Raw genomic sequence first — 15,626 nt, 5'->3', positions numbered from 1 at the left:
GAGGAGGAGGAGGAGGAGGCGGCGGTGGCTGGAGGGGCCGGGGGAGGAGGTGGTCGAGGCAGGGAACGAAGTCGCATAATCGGCTGCAGCGATAGAAGAAAGCTAGAGGAGTAGCGTGAAGCGGGGAGTGAGAAGGAGAGCAGGAGGAAGAGCTGCCGCAGAGAAAACGTCAAGGGAAATGAGCATCAACTTGACGTCGCAGCTGTTCGAGCTCAACGACAGCCTGCTGCTCGACAATGTGACGGTGACGAAGCCGCTCGGCCACCAGTATCCCCTCTGGAAGATCGTCCTCATAACGACCGTCGCGGCCTGCCTCAGCATCGTCACCGTCCTCGGCAACATCATGGTCATGGTCAGCTTCAAGATCGACAAGCAACTGCAGACCATCTCCAACTACTTCCTCTTCAGTCTGGCTGTGGCCGACTTCGCCATCGGCCTCATCTCCATGCCGCTCTTCACCGTCTACACAGTTCTAGGCTACTGGCCGCTCGGGGCTCACGTTTGCGACACTTGGCTCGCCCTTGACTATCTCGCCAGTAATGCTTCCGTGCTGAACCTGCTCATCATCAGCTTCGACAGATACTTTTCGGTGACGAGGCCGCTCACCTACAGGGCCAAAAGGACCACCGCCAGGGCTGCCATCATGATCGGTCAGAGTCCCCGCTTGCTCCTACTCAATCCTCTCGTGGATCGGTGGATCGAGCATCGACCGTGCGTCGATCTGCCTCGCAAGTCGCTTTTCATTCGTGTCATTTGGCTACCGCTCTCCAATTATCCAATTATCCGCCGTCGATTCCACTTAGTTGGCTTTTCCGACTGTAGCATCGTCAATTATTCAAAGGCACGGCGAACGCTCGATGCACTTCGATCCTTCGAAATCCATGGGAACGCAAGCGACAAGATGACGCTAAATCCGTTCGCTCGACTAGGTTGCGCATGGGGCATATCTCTGATACTGTGGCCGCCGTGGATCTACTCCTGGCCTTACTTCGAGGGCAAGAGAACGGTGCCGGAGCTCGCGTGCTACATACAATTCATCGAGACCAATCATTACATTACGTTCGGCACTGCGATCGCCGCGTTTTACGTGCCGGTCAGCGTCATGATGGTATTGTATTGGCGCATCTGGCAAGAGACGGAGAAGCGACAAAAGGACCTGCCCAACCTGCAGGCGGGCAAGCAGGACGCGAGCAAACGTAGCAACTCGAGGTTGGTGCCTGTACCCCGACCAGCCTCCCTCTATTGGTATGACACCACTCGACAATCATTTTATCCTCGTCGTCGTCTCGTTTTGTTTCTCGTTTGATTGTTGGTTTGTTTGTCGATGTGTGCCTCGTTGTTTATTTGCCGTAAATTTGTGCATCGTCATTCCTAACCTTTCCCAATTCACCATCCTTATCGACTTCCCTACGAACCTATGCATTTTTTTCGTCTCATTTAACACAACGATTCCTACATGTGGTAAGGCATTTTTATAATAGATATTTGACTAAGTTGTGTAGCTCATTATTTTTTCGGCATTTTTTCTTTCAGATCGATTGAATAGCCACAGATAAATTTTCATGATTAAATAAACGAGTTCCAAGTACAATTCATCGATATAGTATTTATTATAATAGTAGATAGAAAAATGTTTAAGTGGGTAGATAAAGATTTGATATTTAATATTCAACTTTTATGTTATTTCATTTAGCCAGATATTTGTGCATGCATTCAATATATCTAGATTACGCTATTTGTTCATTTAAAATACAATAATGCTATGATAAAGCCGAAACGCATTTATTGGCTCAGTTAGTTCATTTGACAGGTGAAACGTGACCGTAGATCGCATGACAAAGCACTGCTCGCGAATATTGTACAGCAGTAATTATTCAAAATAATCCAAAGTCTCTCTCGCATAATTTCAAACTGGAAAAACAATTTGCTCGGAATTCGAAAATAAAAATAAGACTGTGCATTCCAATTAAAATGCTAAACGCGCATTCCGTAGCAACGCTTTCTTCAAATAAAGGGTTTGACCTAAATTTACACTTTACATTCGTTATAAATCTCAATCCATACATGAGTAATGGTATTTTGGAACATAACGGCGGTGAGAGGAACATAAAACAGTAGCTGAAAAAGAGGGAGAGAGAGAGAGAGAGAGAGAGAGCAGCATGGCAAAGAGAACTTTCATGTGACGAAAGGCAAAAGGAAAGTGAGAAAGGAAGCGTTGAAGTGATATATCTGAAAAAAAAATTTCGGCGCTTCACGATATTCGCGGGGTGTCGAAGCGCGCATAGCGAAAAAAGAAAAGAGAGACGCGAGCGCCGATTAAAGAGCAAAAGGAAAGCGAGAGGAAAATCATGGGGGACAAGGGGATCTTTTTAATCGGCAAAATAATATCCAGAGCAATGTCTCTGTGCGCGCGCTGTGTTTTTTCTTCCATGCTGCTGCGCACAGCGACGAAGCCCTGGACATGGAGGAGTGCAGGAGGCCGCGCAGCGAGTCGAGTACGGGTGCGGCAGATGAGGTGAATTCCACGCATATTGCGGTTTCCTATCTCGACAGGCATTATCCTCAGCACAGGGTATGTATCTCTCTTTCTCTTTATCTCTCAGTTATTATTATTCTCCTCTTCTTTGTCTTCTTTTATTACTTCACGGATAGCCTCTGGCCTTCGTCAATCATCGCAAACGACATTCCTTCGCGCTCTTTTCTCTCACTCCTTCCTCGTGTCACCGACGACGGATAAGAGAACGAGTTATTACGCGATGCTAGCCAAACTGGTAAATGGGTCGAACTCGACCTCGCTGCTGTAACCTGCACCCGTTATGTTCTCCAAAAATATTTCATTGCACGTTCGCCAATAAAATAGCGTGACGTTCGTTATATCATTTTCACTTTGGATGAAGTGATATTAGGCCGTTCAAGCCTATGTACAGATGAGAAAGTTCGTCATTAGTGGCTTAAATTACCTCGTCGTCCCCAATGCCTATACATCGTAGAGATTGACACGAGTCAATATGAAATTACCGAGTTAACGCGATGTAATCCCGTGAATGATTTCGCGCGGGCTTAGTCTACCGATATAATTCTATTTGTAGCCAACCACGACGATGATGTGGTATAACGAATAGCGCGAGTCCGACGGATAAATCGATGAATAAATATATACAATCGGCTTGTGGAGTCTGATGATAGTCGGGACAACTTTGCAGAAGCACAGACCATTGTCATGGACGTGGTTGAAGATGTGGTGCGTGGCGTGGTGGCACAGCGGCCGCGACGACGAGGACGATGAGGATGATAACGATGAAGGTGTCGGGGGGCCGGAGAGCAGTCGAACGGGGCCAGCCTACGACGAAACGTTGACACCGGTGTCGCTAGAGACGCCAGTGGCGAGCGTCACCTCGAGGATGGACTTTGGTGTGACGCAGTCGACTAGTCTCACGCTCGACAGGACCGATTCCGAAGCCCTCAGCTCGAGACCCGGCAGCAGCGTCAGAACTCCAGGCACTACTAGCGCCGCTACGATTGCCAGCAAAAATTTTTCAAATGACTCGGTAAGTCCGTCCTTATTGTTTACTCTCTCTCTCTTTTATCCATGACAGTTGGCATCTCTACGAACGCTTCGACAGAGAAACCAGAGTTCCCTACTCTATTTCCTTTTCACACATTCAGCCAAAACACCCCAATGTTCGCTGTAAAATCACATTTGTCCGATCGTTTTCATAGAATTTCCTCGAGCTTATGGTATATTAAAGAAAGTCCAATAATACAATGACTTCATTACGACCTACTGTTTTATGGACGGTAAAACGATTATATTGACATTTTTTGGATATTCCAATCAATCAAGCTGCGATTGTGTATTCCAATTACTAGAATATGCCAATCGCTACCCAACAAGAATTTGATTTTTCTGGATCATGTTAATGACATTTTATTACATGATGAAACTCATTGAGAATGGAAAAAATAGTTTTTCAAGAAAATGAAGTAGTTGTCGGTATTTGTATTCCGAGAACCGTAGCCAGACAAGAGAAAAAGTCGAACTTGTTGTCGAGCTACGTAGTATATTTTACTTAGTATGCAGCGGTGCCACTTTATTTATTTTCAATTCGAGACAATTGAAATCTTTTAAAAAATCTCGGTCTAGCTTAAAATAAAACGTAACGCTTGAGTAAACGAGCTTTCCAAAGCTACGCTTAATTCTCATTTTGTCTTTCGAAGTGTCGGAGAATTGTCGCGCGAAGCTTACACGTCATTGCTGCCGTTTGACATTGCATACATGCTGCGGGAGAATGCAACGAATACCCGGCGCATTTTACGCGAAACTGCAGTATTTTTTGTCCGAGGCGTTTTATATTGAAAAGCTCGTTAAATGGGATGGGCGATACCGTGGTTATCCTTCTTTCGGACGTTTCGCGCCGTTTCTAGTTTCGATCGTAATGCCCCTTGCTTCCGGGTTAGTAATGGCACTATCCGTCATATATATACGCTTTTGCTCGTGTACTTCTGGTCTTAGCGGTATTCCTTATTTCCGGGCTTTCCAATCGCGAGTACTCCTTACTTTCTCTTTAGCGCACTTAGTTCCGGTGGTAGGGTTCTATACTTTCCGACTTCCATTCACAGTTCGTTCTTAGACGTGCACTTTCGTACGTAGAATGCTTCAAGTAACTCGATATTATCCTCCTGAAGTATACTCGTAGAGTTACTGCACATGCTCAATTTCAGAGTTTCCCGCCACTGTTTCGCAAAATTCTAACTCGCTTGGATAATGACAGTACGTTAAATCCATTCGTACGCTCGTGGTCACGTAACCATCGAACTGTGAATATCTAACTGTGTAATATCAATCACGCAGTTGCACTGTTGTGTTCGAAAAAGAAAAGAGAAAAAAGAAGCTTCGGAAATAGAAAACCCACTAGTTGGCAGAAAAATGAAGCTTTCAAGACGAAACGTCAAGGCAAAAGCCGATCGTGAAAGCTTTGGCGATTGCAACGCGCGGAGCGCAAAGAAAAATTAAAAAAAAAATAAAAATACAAAAGGCAACGGCGTAACGGCAGCGAATACTCGGGCGCGGCAATCGTGTCATCGGAGTGCGAGTGGATTCGGTGCGACAATCGCGTTGAATCGTCGATAGCCGCGCGTGGCGGCATTGACGTATAAGACGGACTATGACAACTCTATGCGATTTCAACGTGGCCGGCTGCGCGAAGCTTGGCGCGCCACCAAATTTCCCGTGGCTCTCCCTGCGCGCGGGCAATCGACAGGTATTTTTTTTTTATCATTCGCCTCGTGTTCTGCTACTTCTCTTTCGTTGTGCCGCCACTGCTGCAAAGAAGCGAGAGCTTTGAAATATCCGCCGTGCTCGTCGTTTCGCTCCGTTCGAACGAGCGCTGACAGCTCGCGTGGTGGGCTGACTACTGCTGTATAGAAATCAATTCGATTCAATTATATGGCGTTCACGTGCCGCTGGTTTTTCTCTATGTGAAACTGGGTTTGCGCTTGATATCGCTGCCCCGGTTCCTGTTTTTGGCCGTACACAAGCACACAGTCGTATTGGCCTGGGCAACGCCGAGGCCTTTTTTTCGTCTTCTTCATTTTTGCTTTAACGAAGGACAAATAAAATTTGTTTCAATTGAAAATTGCGGTGCGAAAGGCGACACCGATGTGGTGGTTGCTGGATAACGAGATTACAGTACAAAAGGCTAAACGTATTAGCTCGGATAAGGGGGAAGTGCACCGATAACAACATATTTCTACGATCTCAATGAACTCGGTGGGCAAGCTGTAGGAGAGAAGCTGGCTGCCCGCGCACGCGCGCCACAGCAATGGAGGGTAGGAAATTTTACGTGCCCATGGGCAAACACAATTATATTGATTAACTCGCGAAAGGCTGATTACACGCGCTGCATGATAATCAAGCGAAAGACAGAGGGAGACATCGCCAGCGTGCATTCATTATCTATACTGTATCAATTTTGCATATTGTAACTTGTGCGCGCGCTGCGCGAACCGATAAACATAACGCGGAACAGCCAAATTAGTTTTTTTTGAAAAACGACAGCTGCAGCGCGGCGTCACCGGAGCTCTCGATGTAAGAGAAGGATCAATTCACCGGGGAATGCTTGAAAGTTTTTATTTTGCCCGCATGAAAGTGGAGCGCGTGCAGGTTATGTCTATATCCGTACACGCGGGGACGCTTATATCACTTAAAGCTCAGAAAAAATGATTTAAAAGAAGCAGCAGGCATTTATGCGTCTCGCGGGAAAATCAGAGACATAAGGGAAAAGAAAGGAGAAGAGCAAGGGCGAACATAAAAATTTATGCCACGCCAATGTTGCGCAAAATCTCGGATCGACCCTGGCAACGAAAATAAGGCCTGGAGCATTGTTACTCATTGCAAATAATGGCGAAAAATTTTGAAAGCTGTAACTGAAACAACAAATTTCAATGCTTATCTAATTTTTAAATTCGATTTCAACAATTTCTAGAAACGTCAATTTTATATCGTTTTCTGCAATTTCTATATATCTGTTTAACGTCGACACATATAATTTTTTTACAAATACTTTAAACATTACTTTTTTTTACGAGGTAAAAGTTGTATATTATTTTAACGGAAACCCAGTTAACTACAAGCTGACTGCGAGGATTAAAAATTGAAAAAGATCCTAGCTATTCGATAAAGTTGATTAACCCTCTCACACATCGCAAAACGGAATACCCATTGAAATGTGTCTGAAAGAATAATGGAATGATGTTATAAGCATATACACGTATACCAATACCGTTCTGTGAGTTGGTTATTCATAGAAGCGTGTACAGCAATCGAAACGAAAGTGTAGAAATCGACTCGGTGATTCACGCACGACTCGGCAAAAAATGAATGTAACTAACATTTATTTGCTTGCTTGCGCAATGTCCCCAGGTGTACACGATATTGATAAGGCTACCAGGACCACCGCCAACGACATCACGCACAAGCAGGGACAGCCAAATTCTGGACAGATACGAGCAGCCAAGCATCAAGATGTACCCGCCAGAGGCGACGATTAGCTTTCATCCGGCTCGTCGCGAGTTGGTCGGGCCGGAAATCATATCGCTGGCGAGCTTCGACGACACGTCGACGACGACGAGCAAAGCGTTGGCGAGACGCCCGTCGCAAATGACGCAACACGACGTGCGAATTCCGCTGAGCGCGAAGAACGTGGGTAAGGCTGCCGTCGGCAAGGGCTCGGCCGGCGGCAGCGGCGGCGGCGGCAGCGGCGGCGGCGTCGGCGGTGGCGGCGGCAGTAGGCAGGCGCCGGCCAAGAAGAAGAAAAAGTCGCAGGAGAAAAAGGCCGACAAGAAGGCGGCGAAAACCCTGTCGGCCATCCTCGCTGCCTTCATCATCACCTGGACGCCCTACAACATCCTCGTGCTACTGAAGCCGCTGACCACCTGCACCGGCTGTATACCGCAGGAGCTCTGGGACTTCTTCTACTACTTGTGCTACATCAACAGCACCGTCAATCCGGTATGTTACGCGCTGTGCAACGCCACGTTCAGGCGGACCTACGTGCGCATACTCAAGTGCAAGTGGCACAGCAGGAACAGGACTGGCGTCAATCGTGGCTACTGAGCTTTCGCGTGCCAGTCGCTTAAGGATTATTCCGACGATCGTCGCGGTGCGGTGTGACCAGGTTGGCAGTCGTCTGCCTCTTCCATTTACCGCGCTCGCCTCTCTCTCTCAACGCTATCTCTGCCCCCTCGGTCTGTCTTCGAGTGCGCGACCATGCGCGACTGTACGACCTTGCGTATCCCGAGAGTGGACTAAGTATTATTATTGTTGCTGTTGCTGCTACGCGAACAGTATTATCAGAGATCGGCTCGTCGACAATAGGGCGAAAAAACTGTCGAGTCCATTGAGTTTGGGAAAGGGAACGAGAAAGCACAGAGGGCCTTTACACTGGCTGGCTGTACGCGCTTTTGATAACGAGATAACTTTCCGCCGAGAAAGAGAGAGGCTTGACGTCTACTGTTCGTGAAAGCTCGTCGACGATTTCTTCCAACCGCCCGCCTGCCCGGGCTTCCCTTCCTTTCGGCCAATCGAACCTCTATCGTCGTTAAACGGGCTTTAGCTTTACGACTCTCTCTCTCTCTCTCGTCTCGACAAACCAGAGTCGTTGGACGGCTATATTTTTCTTTTGTCATCGCTGAAACAATGCCTGCTTCGTTAACGTGAGTGAATTTTTTTTTTACACCGCGTCTCTTTTGTACGAGACGAGGGTGGGGCAGGCCACTTTTCGATATGCATTCGATTACCTCTCGCAAAGTGGAGTCTCTCGACGATTGCCCACTTGCGTGCTGTTCTCGAGCTGAACTAACGACGTTTTCATCCGAAAAGGGTATCGGTTTTTTTTCCTTCGCCGACCAGGAACATCCTTTCTTGCAACGTTCTGTGTCGCCGCGCTTAAAAGCATTCATTAGACCAAGCTGACAGTGGTCTTTGCGATGGTTAGTATTACCGGTAAAGCATTTGATTTGAGGATACGCCGTCTCCTCTTTCGCGCGAGCGCGCTTTTGGCGAATCGTTGGCTAAAAAGACAAACCATTTTGTAACATAGTACAAATCTGATCGGAGTATTTTTTAAAAAGATCGAAGACATTTTTCAGAAAACCAACAAAAAAATATGAAACACAAAGCCTTTGTTATTCCGAAATAAAGAAAACTAATCGATGTTGAGATTCGGTATACGATATGCAAATTATAACAGAAACGAACGAACAATTTTTTTACTCATTGTTGTTAGATTATTATAATCCAATGTGCCACTTGTTTTTGTCCATCAAAGTATAATACTTGACGAGATAACGCTATGGCATGCTGCTGCACGTACGAGCTATTGATTTTCAAGCGATTCGGCGGAATAAAAATAGAATTTCTTGAAAGTTTTATAGTTTTCTTCGGTTATTCTCCGAAAGTTCCATTGGGCAAATTTAATGCACAACAAATCGCGATGTTCTTTAGCAACAACATTCGACGGACCGTAAAATGGAGTTTATTTTTTTTTGCGTAAAAATTACCGTTAACGTGCGGTACAGTTTGCGTGTTATCTCGCAAGGAACATAAAGTGAGATGAACTAGTTCGAGATAAAGTAAGAACGCTCGCCAAAGCGGAAATGATAATCGCACAAAAAAAAAACGAAAGAAAAATGAAACGGAACTTCGGTGGCAGCATGGCAGGCGCAACAAGCGAGTAAAATTCCTATAATGCATATTTGAATATAAAGGATATAAATATTATAAATATATATGAATATACATATGTGTGTGAGCGACGCAATGCTCGGCGCGAGTATACATATACTTAAGCATGCGAAAAAGTGTAAGAGTATGCCAAAGAGAAGGCAAAAAAAAAAAACAATCCCGGACGAGAAGACGAAGTTAGGGAATTTGCAATTCAAAGAGGCGACGCGTAATATTCCAAAACGCATGCGTTTCCTATTCCTTGTTTTCCTTTTTCTACGAAAAATCAATCGCACGCGCACACTTTCGCAACGCAACCGAGAAGGAAGGAATCGAGAGACGCGCAATTAGCGGCGCAGCCACAGCAGGTTGAATAATCAAATCACGGCACATAAAGAAACGCGACCGGTTTATACATTACACTTAAGTCGGGTAAGTCGACGAGGTGATTTTCGTTTTACAAGTACAAGCGTGCGCGAGATAGCGACGGTGCGATGTATCAGCAGCGTACATGGCTTTAATCAATTTATCGTCGATAATGGCGAGAGACGAAGCAAACAAATTTTGAAGCGCTAGAGCAGAACGACGACCACTTTTTACGGACAAAAAAGAAACACATAGACCCGACGGGCGATATCGATATATAGATAGAAATATATATCTGAATGTTAATTCCTGTTGAAACTGGACAGTTAAAATTTAACGCGGTGCAAATGTAGCTCATCAAATTTTACGTATCTGTGTGCGTAGATAATGAAGAGATATAATAATAATTAAACCTTAACACTGAAGCTCAAAATAAAAAAATGAACACCCGATCGATGATGCATGTTCACCGAAAAAGCTACATAAATATAGTTACATATAACATTCTAATTAAACGTGCCAAAGCGATGCTTTAACGATAGGCAGGAGGACATGTGGTAGAGAGGATAAAATGATAAACATGTCGGTACACAAAAAACGGGTTTAACTTAATGTAACAATTATATTTCTTATTGAAGGTATCGCGATATAATTCTAATGAAAATACGAACGGTATTTACATCTCTGAACGTTTACACGTTGTATTAACCGTGTGTGAAAGCGTACGCGCGTTGTTTAATAACCTAGAGTATAACATTTTCGCTGGGCAGAAAAATCTTTTGATAATCGAAAGTTTTGAGTTCTCGCATGGCCTCTTCAATTTTTACTGGTTTATTTTTCTTCTCATTCTCGCAATCAATCTTATCATCGACAATCTCGTATTTTATTGTTAAAGTATTTAATTACAAATCGGTTGATTGCCGTTCGACAAATGATAAATTGAATTCTACTCGCGTGATAATACATTGAATTCGCATTCCGATTTGAATGCCACGGACGTCGATGAATTTTCGAACTATCAATACATTTTTTCATTCAGTGCATAAAAATGCCAATTTGAAAAAGGCATAGGCATGAACGACAACTGACGTATAAAAAGAAAATAACTAAATTATATTATATATGTGTACGTTATAAGCGACAAGATCGTTTCCAAATAGTTTAGCAAAATGTTGTTCCACCGAATAGATAACCGTAAATATTATCATGCGACACACTTTGAAAATGTATAATGCACAATTGAGGCATTACAACGCGCGAAAATTCAGTCGCACGTAAGATGAAGGGGTAAACGAAGTAAAATTCTTTTGGCGTACTGAGCAAATTTCTATCCGAATATAACGAAGCTGTAGACAATATTTCATCGGTTAGTTTCCGACGTGTTTGTTGATTATTTCTAATTTTCGAAAAGGTAAAAAAAGATATACGTACGGGGAGTATTTGCAAAATATCAATAATAATAATAATTATAATAACAAAAATGGGTATATCATGCTCTTTTATATTATTAGAGAAACAAAAAAAGAGGAAACGTTCTCGAACGTTAAATTCTACTATAGACGACAGATTTTTTTACGACTTTGACAATTTTTTAAAATCAGTGTGTACTTTACTCATAAGATATATATACCTTTTCAAGTGAAATAATTTTTTCAACTTTTATACCTTTTAAAGTGTTCCTTTTAAGCTATCAAAAAAGAACAAAACAACTGAAAATAGTGAACTCACTTGACAAAAAGATACTAATGCAAAAAAGAAAAAATAATAACTGAGCCGTGTGCAATCATATCGATGACAAAAAACTATGATTTCTCTCGAGCAAAACAGTATCACTCACTATAGTCCGTTACTAAATATTGGTGTGCTCTACTAAATTTCCACTAATCTTCGATAAAAACTTCCATTTTTAAAAAGTACATGTTCACAATTACGAAAAGCAGCTACACTCACACACACTGTCACGTACGTTTGCAAATGAAAAAAATAAAAAATAAAAAATAAAAAAAAAACATAAACACGAAGACAGCTAGTCCAGAAAATCGAGTTTCCTTGTCAAGAAGGGCGTAAAGTTATTTTTTCGTCGTGAATACGCGCGTGTACGACGACGAGCGAGCTTGCAAAAATATAATCACCAAAAATTTTTTACCTTACACTTCATCGACCTAGTTTGCATCGTACGTAAATAAAGAGCCACATCATCTAAGTGTATAATGTAAACTATTAATACATTATTGAAAAAAAAATTTATAGTCGTTGATTGGGAATTTCGGTAATCGAAAACGATACTCAATGTGATTTTAAATAATATATAGATAAACATCCTTGCGTTCCTATTGCATAGATCACAACGAATCGATATTTCACAAAAACAATTTAACGTGAAATATAAATGTGTAAAAATATAAATATATGATAAATAAATACAAGCACATTAGAAAATTTCTCGATCGCCATTGGGTCGAAAAAATTTCTTCTATATGCTCACTTTGCGCCACTCAATAATATAGATATACACCTATCTTCATTAAAACAAAATAGATTCGTAAAGGTGTTATTTACATATTACAAAAAGAACAATTTATGTCTTAAAAGAGACAGTCAATCGATGTGCTGTTTTGTGCAACTTGAACTTTCCCGAGCGTAAGCTCTGCTGACAAGTCGTCGTACACGTAAGCGCCGCTTGTAAAACCACGCACACGTATATGAATATGATACTGTATTTGAAAAAAAAGAAATCTATCGCGTGCGATAACAATTTTTCGATATAAAGATGCGAGTCGAGAATTTCATAAAACAAATACTGTACGATCAAGATTTAAATTAACAAATAGTAGTATTAACATTAATACAATTAATTACTTAATTATTGTGAAAAGCAAACCAACAACCAAGCAAAAAAATCAATTGTATAAAATACCGATGTACTCGCAATCTATGTTTATATACGTGATTTATATTACCGGCGAGAAACTTAACGAGGAAGAATTTCAAGGTTTCGCCAAGTTAAAGTGACGACGAGCAATGAATGTGTAGTGTGATAAGTAGAATTATTTACAGACAGCGAGCGTTTTACTAAGGTCAAAAAAGGAGAAAGAAATAAAGAAGATGAAGTTAACGCAAACCAACAAGAGAGAAAAAAAAAACATAGATTGGTCGAATTCTTTTTTTATCTGTCCCAGCTTTCGTAAGAAAAAAGAGCGAGCTCGGTGTTAACATAGCAAAAGAGAGAATCTATTCTGTGTCTGTGTGTGAAGCAGGACTCGACATGGAGACACACCATTAATTAAGGTAAAAACGAAACAATCCGCGCGGGCAATGTCAACAAGAGAGAACTACTGTTCCGTCGTACTATTACTCGGACGTTGGAATTATGTATTGTAACATCGCTCGTTTTGCGATATCTGTCAGAAACATAAATATAAATGTAAAACAATTTATATAGCAGAAACAAAATAAATTTAACAAAAAAAAAACAAGTCATAAGTCGTACTATTTATACACGAGAGAGAAGCGTTTTTACCGAGAAAACAAAACAAATTACAGTTAATAGTAATATTGTAATACGGGAAAGAGAAGCGTATCTACAAAAAAAATAACAAATAGGAGAGAAAAGTCATTGAAACAAAAAAAAAATTAAATTAAAAAATAATAAAAATATTAACCAAAGGATTCGGAATAAAAAAAAGTCTTGCTCATTACTGCTCTCTTTTTTCCATCTCGTCGCGCTTTTTTCCTTTTATTTATTTCGTTGGTCTGGGGCGTGGGTGCACTTTTATTTCCCCGCAATAACGAGGGATCTGTACGTATATGCGCGGTGCAGTTTCTCTTACTTGAAACTCCCCCCCCCCCTCAGAAAAAAAAAAAGAAAAAAGAACAGGAAGAAAACATTGGATATGACAAAGAGGTCTTCGCGGCTAATTCGCTCTGTTACAGCTATGTATATGTAGAGTACGTACTGTCTGGCACTGAAAGTCAGCGAGATTTTTGTCGAGCGTTGTATTTGTAATACCGTAATACCATTAAGTTTATATTACAATATACAGATGTGCTTCTTCGAATATGGTGAGAGAGTTCGTTATTTTCCTTACTTTGTCGTCGTCGTGGTCGTCGTTGTTGTCGTCGTTGCCGAGAGCGCGCAATACATTTGTGACATTTTGCAAAGCTGATATATTTATTATGAGTCGGGAGGATTCGTGCGAAAAGAGGACGATTGCTATAATTGTGGAAGAATAATTTTATTTTTTCACTATTAACAGTATTTTCTATTGCGATAAATATGGCTTGATAGTGTTTTTAATTTGTATGTATTGATTCGCCGTTGAGACGTTTGGCCAAAAATAGCGAATGGAGTGGCTTGTACGCATTTTGTATAAATCCGATAAGAGAACAAGAGAATCTTTGTAAATTTATAAAGTTTGCGCGTGCGCGAACACTACGTGATCGCATCCGAAGTACATTAATTGGTATTTTAAATGGACGGCAATTGAGAAAGTCACTTGTACTCGATTTCATTTTTTTAATAAGTTTTTCTCGACTACTAATATTAAAGTTTGTGCGCGCGCAAAAAACAATTTAAAAAAAAAACCGAAAAATTTCCATGTTACATGCAATGAATAGACATCACACTGCGGTGCGGTTGTTTTTTCGAATAGAATATCTAATTTTACGAATTAAGGATAACCTTCTGTGTGAGGAGAAATAAACATTTCGAATAAGCGTGTTACAATTATATCTATAGGCACATTATGTATAAAAAAAGTTACGCGCCATATTTCGACTTGAATAGAACATACTAATAATGAAAATAACAAATGGTAAAGCTGTGGAACAGAGAATAAAGTAATAAAATTTAAGTGGCATCATTTTAGTTCTCTTATCCGACTTGCGACATATACAAAAAGCGACGATTCATTTTGGCCGATGACTCGAAAGTGATAAGACAAAAGAAATTCGAAATGAAGAATCCTTTCTGTCGTCGACGATCTTTTTATCGAGTCAAGTTGCGCGTGGACGAAATCGAAAACATTATCAACCGAGCAAAAAATCGAAAAAAAAAGGGAAAGTTACTTCGAACGCTTCAAAAGCACATGAAAGCTTTTATCTTGCAACATAATATAATATAGACAATGCGTCTCCCTTTCGTGCTCCATGTGTGCAGGCACATATTATGCTCGCATACGTACGTAATAGCACGCGTATACAACTTGACTTTGGTCTAGAAAAAAAAGTTATTAATACGTTTCAAGGTGAATAGCGCGCATAATATAGCGTTGTAACGAGAGAGAAGACGCAAGTCTATTGAATTGAACGTGGCTCGATAAAAACATTGACGCAAGGCACTTTTTTCCAGTAATTTAAATTTAACAAACTATATATATATATATATATATACATATATATATACGCACACTTACACACACACCAAGAAAAGGAGAGAAACAGGAAGAAAGCAAGCTTATTTAAAAGACATCGACGTTCACAAGTTTTACGTACAATAAATGTATCAATATAAATTTGGCCTTAAACACAAGATCTGTTTCCTTTTAATATAATAATAATAATAATTTTGAACTGATAAAAAAATGTTATAATTAATAAAAAAACACACACAATAATTTATGAACTATTATTGCCATTTGCACGATATTTAATTCGAAAAAAATTGCATTTTTAAAATGACACTCAGATTATATTTACATTTGAGAGTTTTGTACTTCATTCTGTTCAAGTTTCATGCTTTTGAAGCTGAAGCTTATAAACTACATTTTTATATAGCGCCAACTTTAAATTGTACTAGGAACAATCGTTTACAGAAATACTACCTTGTCGTTCGATAAGAATGAACATTCTCCAATGTAAACATAGTCGATCTTAAAATATCTCTCTAAAAAAATAATCATTGCACTAAGGCGGTTTTTATAATTAGAATTTGTATTATTTACACCTCCAAATCAAAATCATTCCTCTACAGCTAATGGTATCTATTCTCAATGAAACACACTTAGTTTTTTTCTATTATATATAAAAAATAGAAGTT

The 15,626-nt window shown here is 40.9% G+C and overlaps 1 protein-coding gene across 2 annotated transcripts; it reads left to right on the top strand.

Annotated features, from left to right (window-relative positions):
- Window positions 1-52: 52 nt before the first annotated feature.
- Window positions 53-15,493, top strand: LOC131663649 (muscarinic acetylcholine receptor DM1). 2 transcript variants are annotated; one of them, XM_058934160.1, is made up of 5 exons: window positions 53-650; window positions 930-1,209; window positions 2,446-2,572; window positions 3,204-3,548; window positions 6,923-15,493. In XM_058934160.1, exons 1-5 carry the CDS (start codon window positions 179-181, stop codon window positions 7,613-7,615), a joined length of 1,917 nt encoding a protein of 638 aa, XP_058790143.1. In that variant the 5' UTR covers window positions 53-178; the 3' UTR covers window positions 7,616-15,493. The 2 variants fall into 2 exon arrangements, with proteins under 2 accessions (XP_058790143.1, XP_058790142.1); XM_058934159.1 differs by having other exon boundaries at window positions 930-1,245.
- Window positions 15,494-15,626: the final 133 nt, after the last annotated feature.

Source organism: Phymastichus coffea, unplaced genomic scaffold (assembly GCF_024137745.1).
Source record: "Phymastichus coffea isolate CEN01 unplaced genomic scaffold, Cenicafe_Pcof_1.1 PCOF00036, whole genome shotgun sequence".
NCBI classification, from domain to species: Eukaryota; Metazoa; Arthropoda; class Insecta; order Hymenoptera; family Eulophidae; genus Phymastichus; species Phymastichus coffea.
This window is presented reverse-complemented; position numbering and strand designations above follow the sequence as displayed.

Coding starts and splice junctions, on each gene's coding strand:
- LOC131663649 (XM_058934159.1), top strand. CDS start 179: ATGAGCATCAACTTGACGTCGCAGCTGTTCGAGCTCAACGACAGCCTG. Junction 1,246..2,445: donor CGACCAGCCTCCCTCTATTG/GTATGACACCAC, acceptor TGCTGCGCACAG/CGACGAAGCCCTGGACATGG. Junction 2,573..3,203: donor GGCATTATCCTCAGCACAGG/GTATGTATCTCT, acceptor ACAACTTTGCAG/AAGCACAGACCATTGTCATG.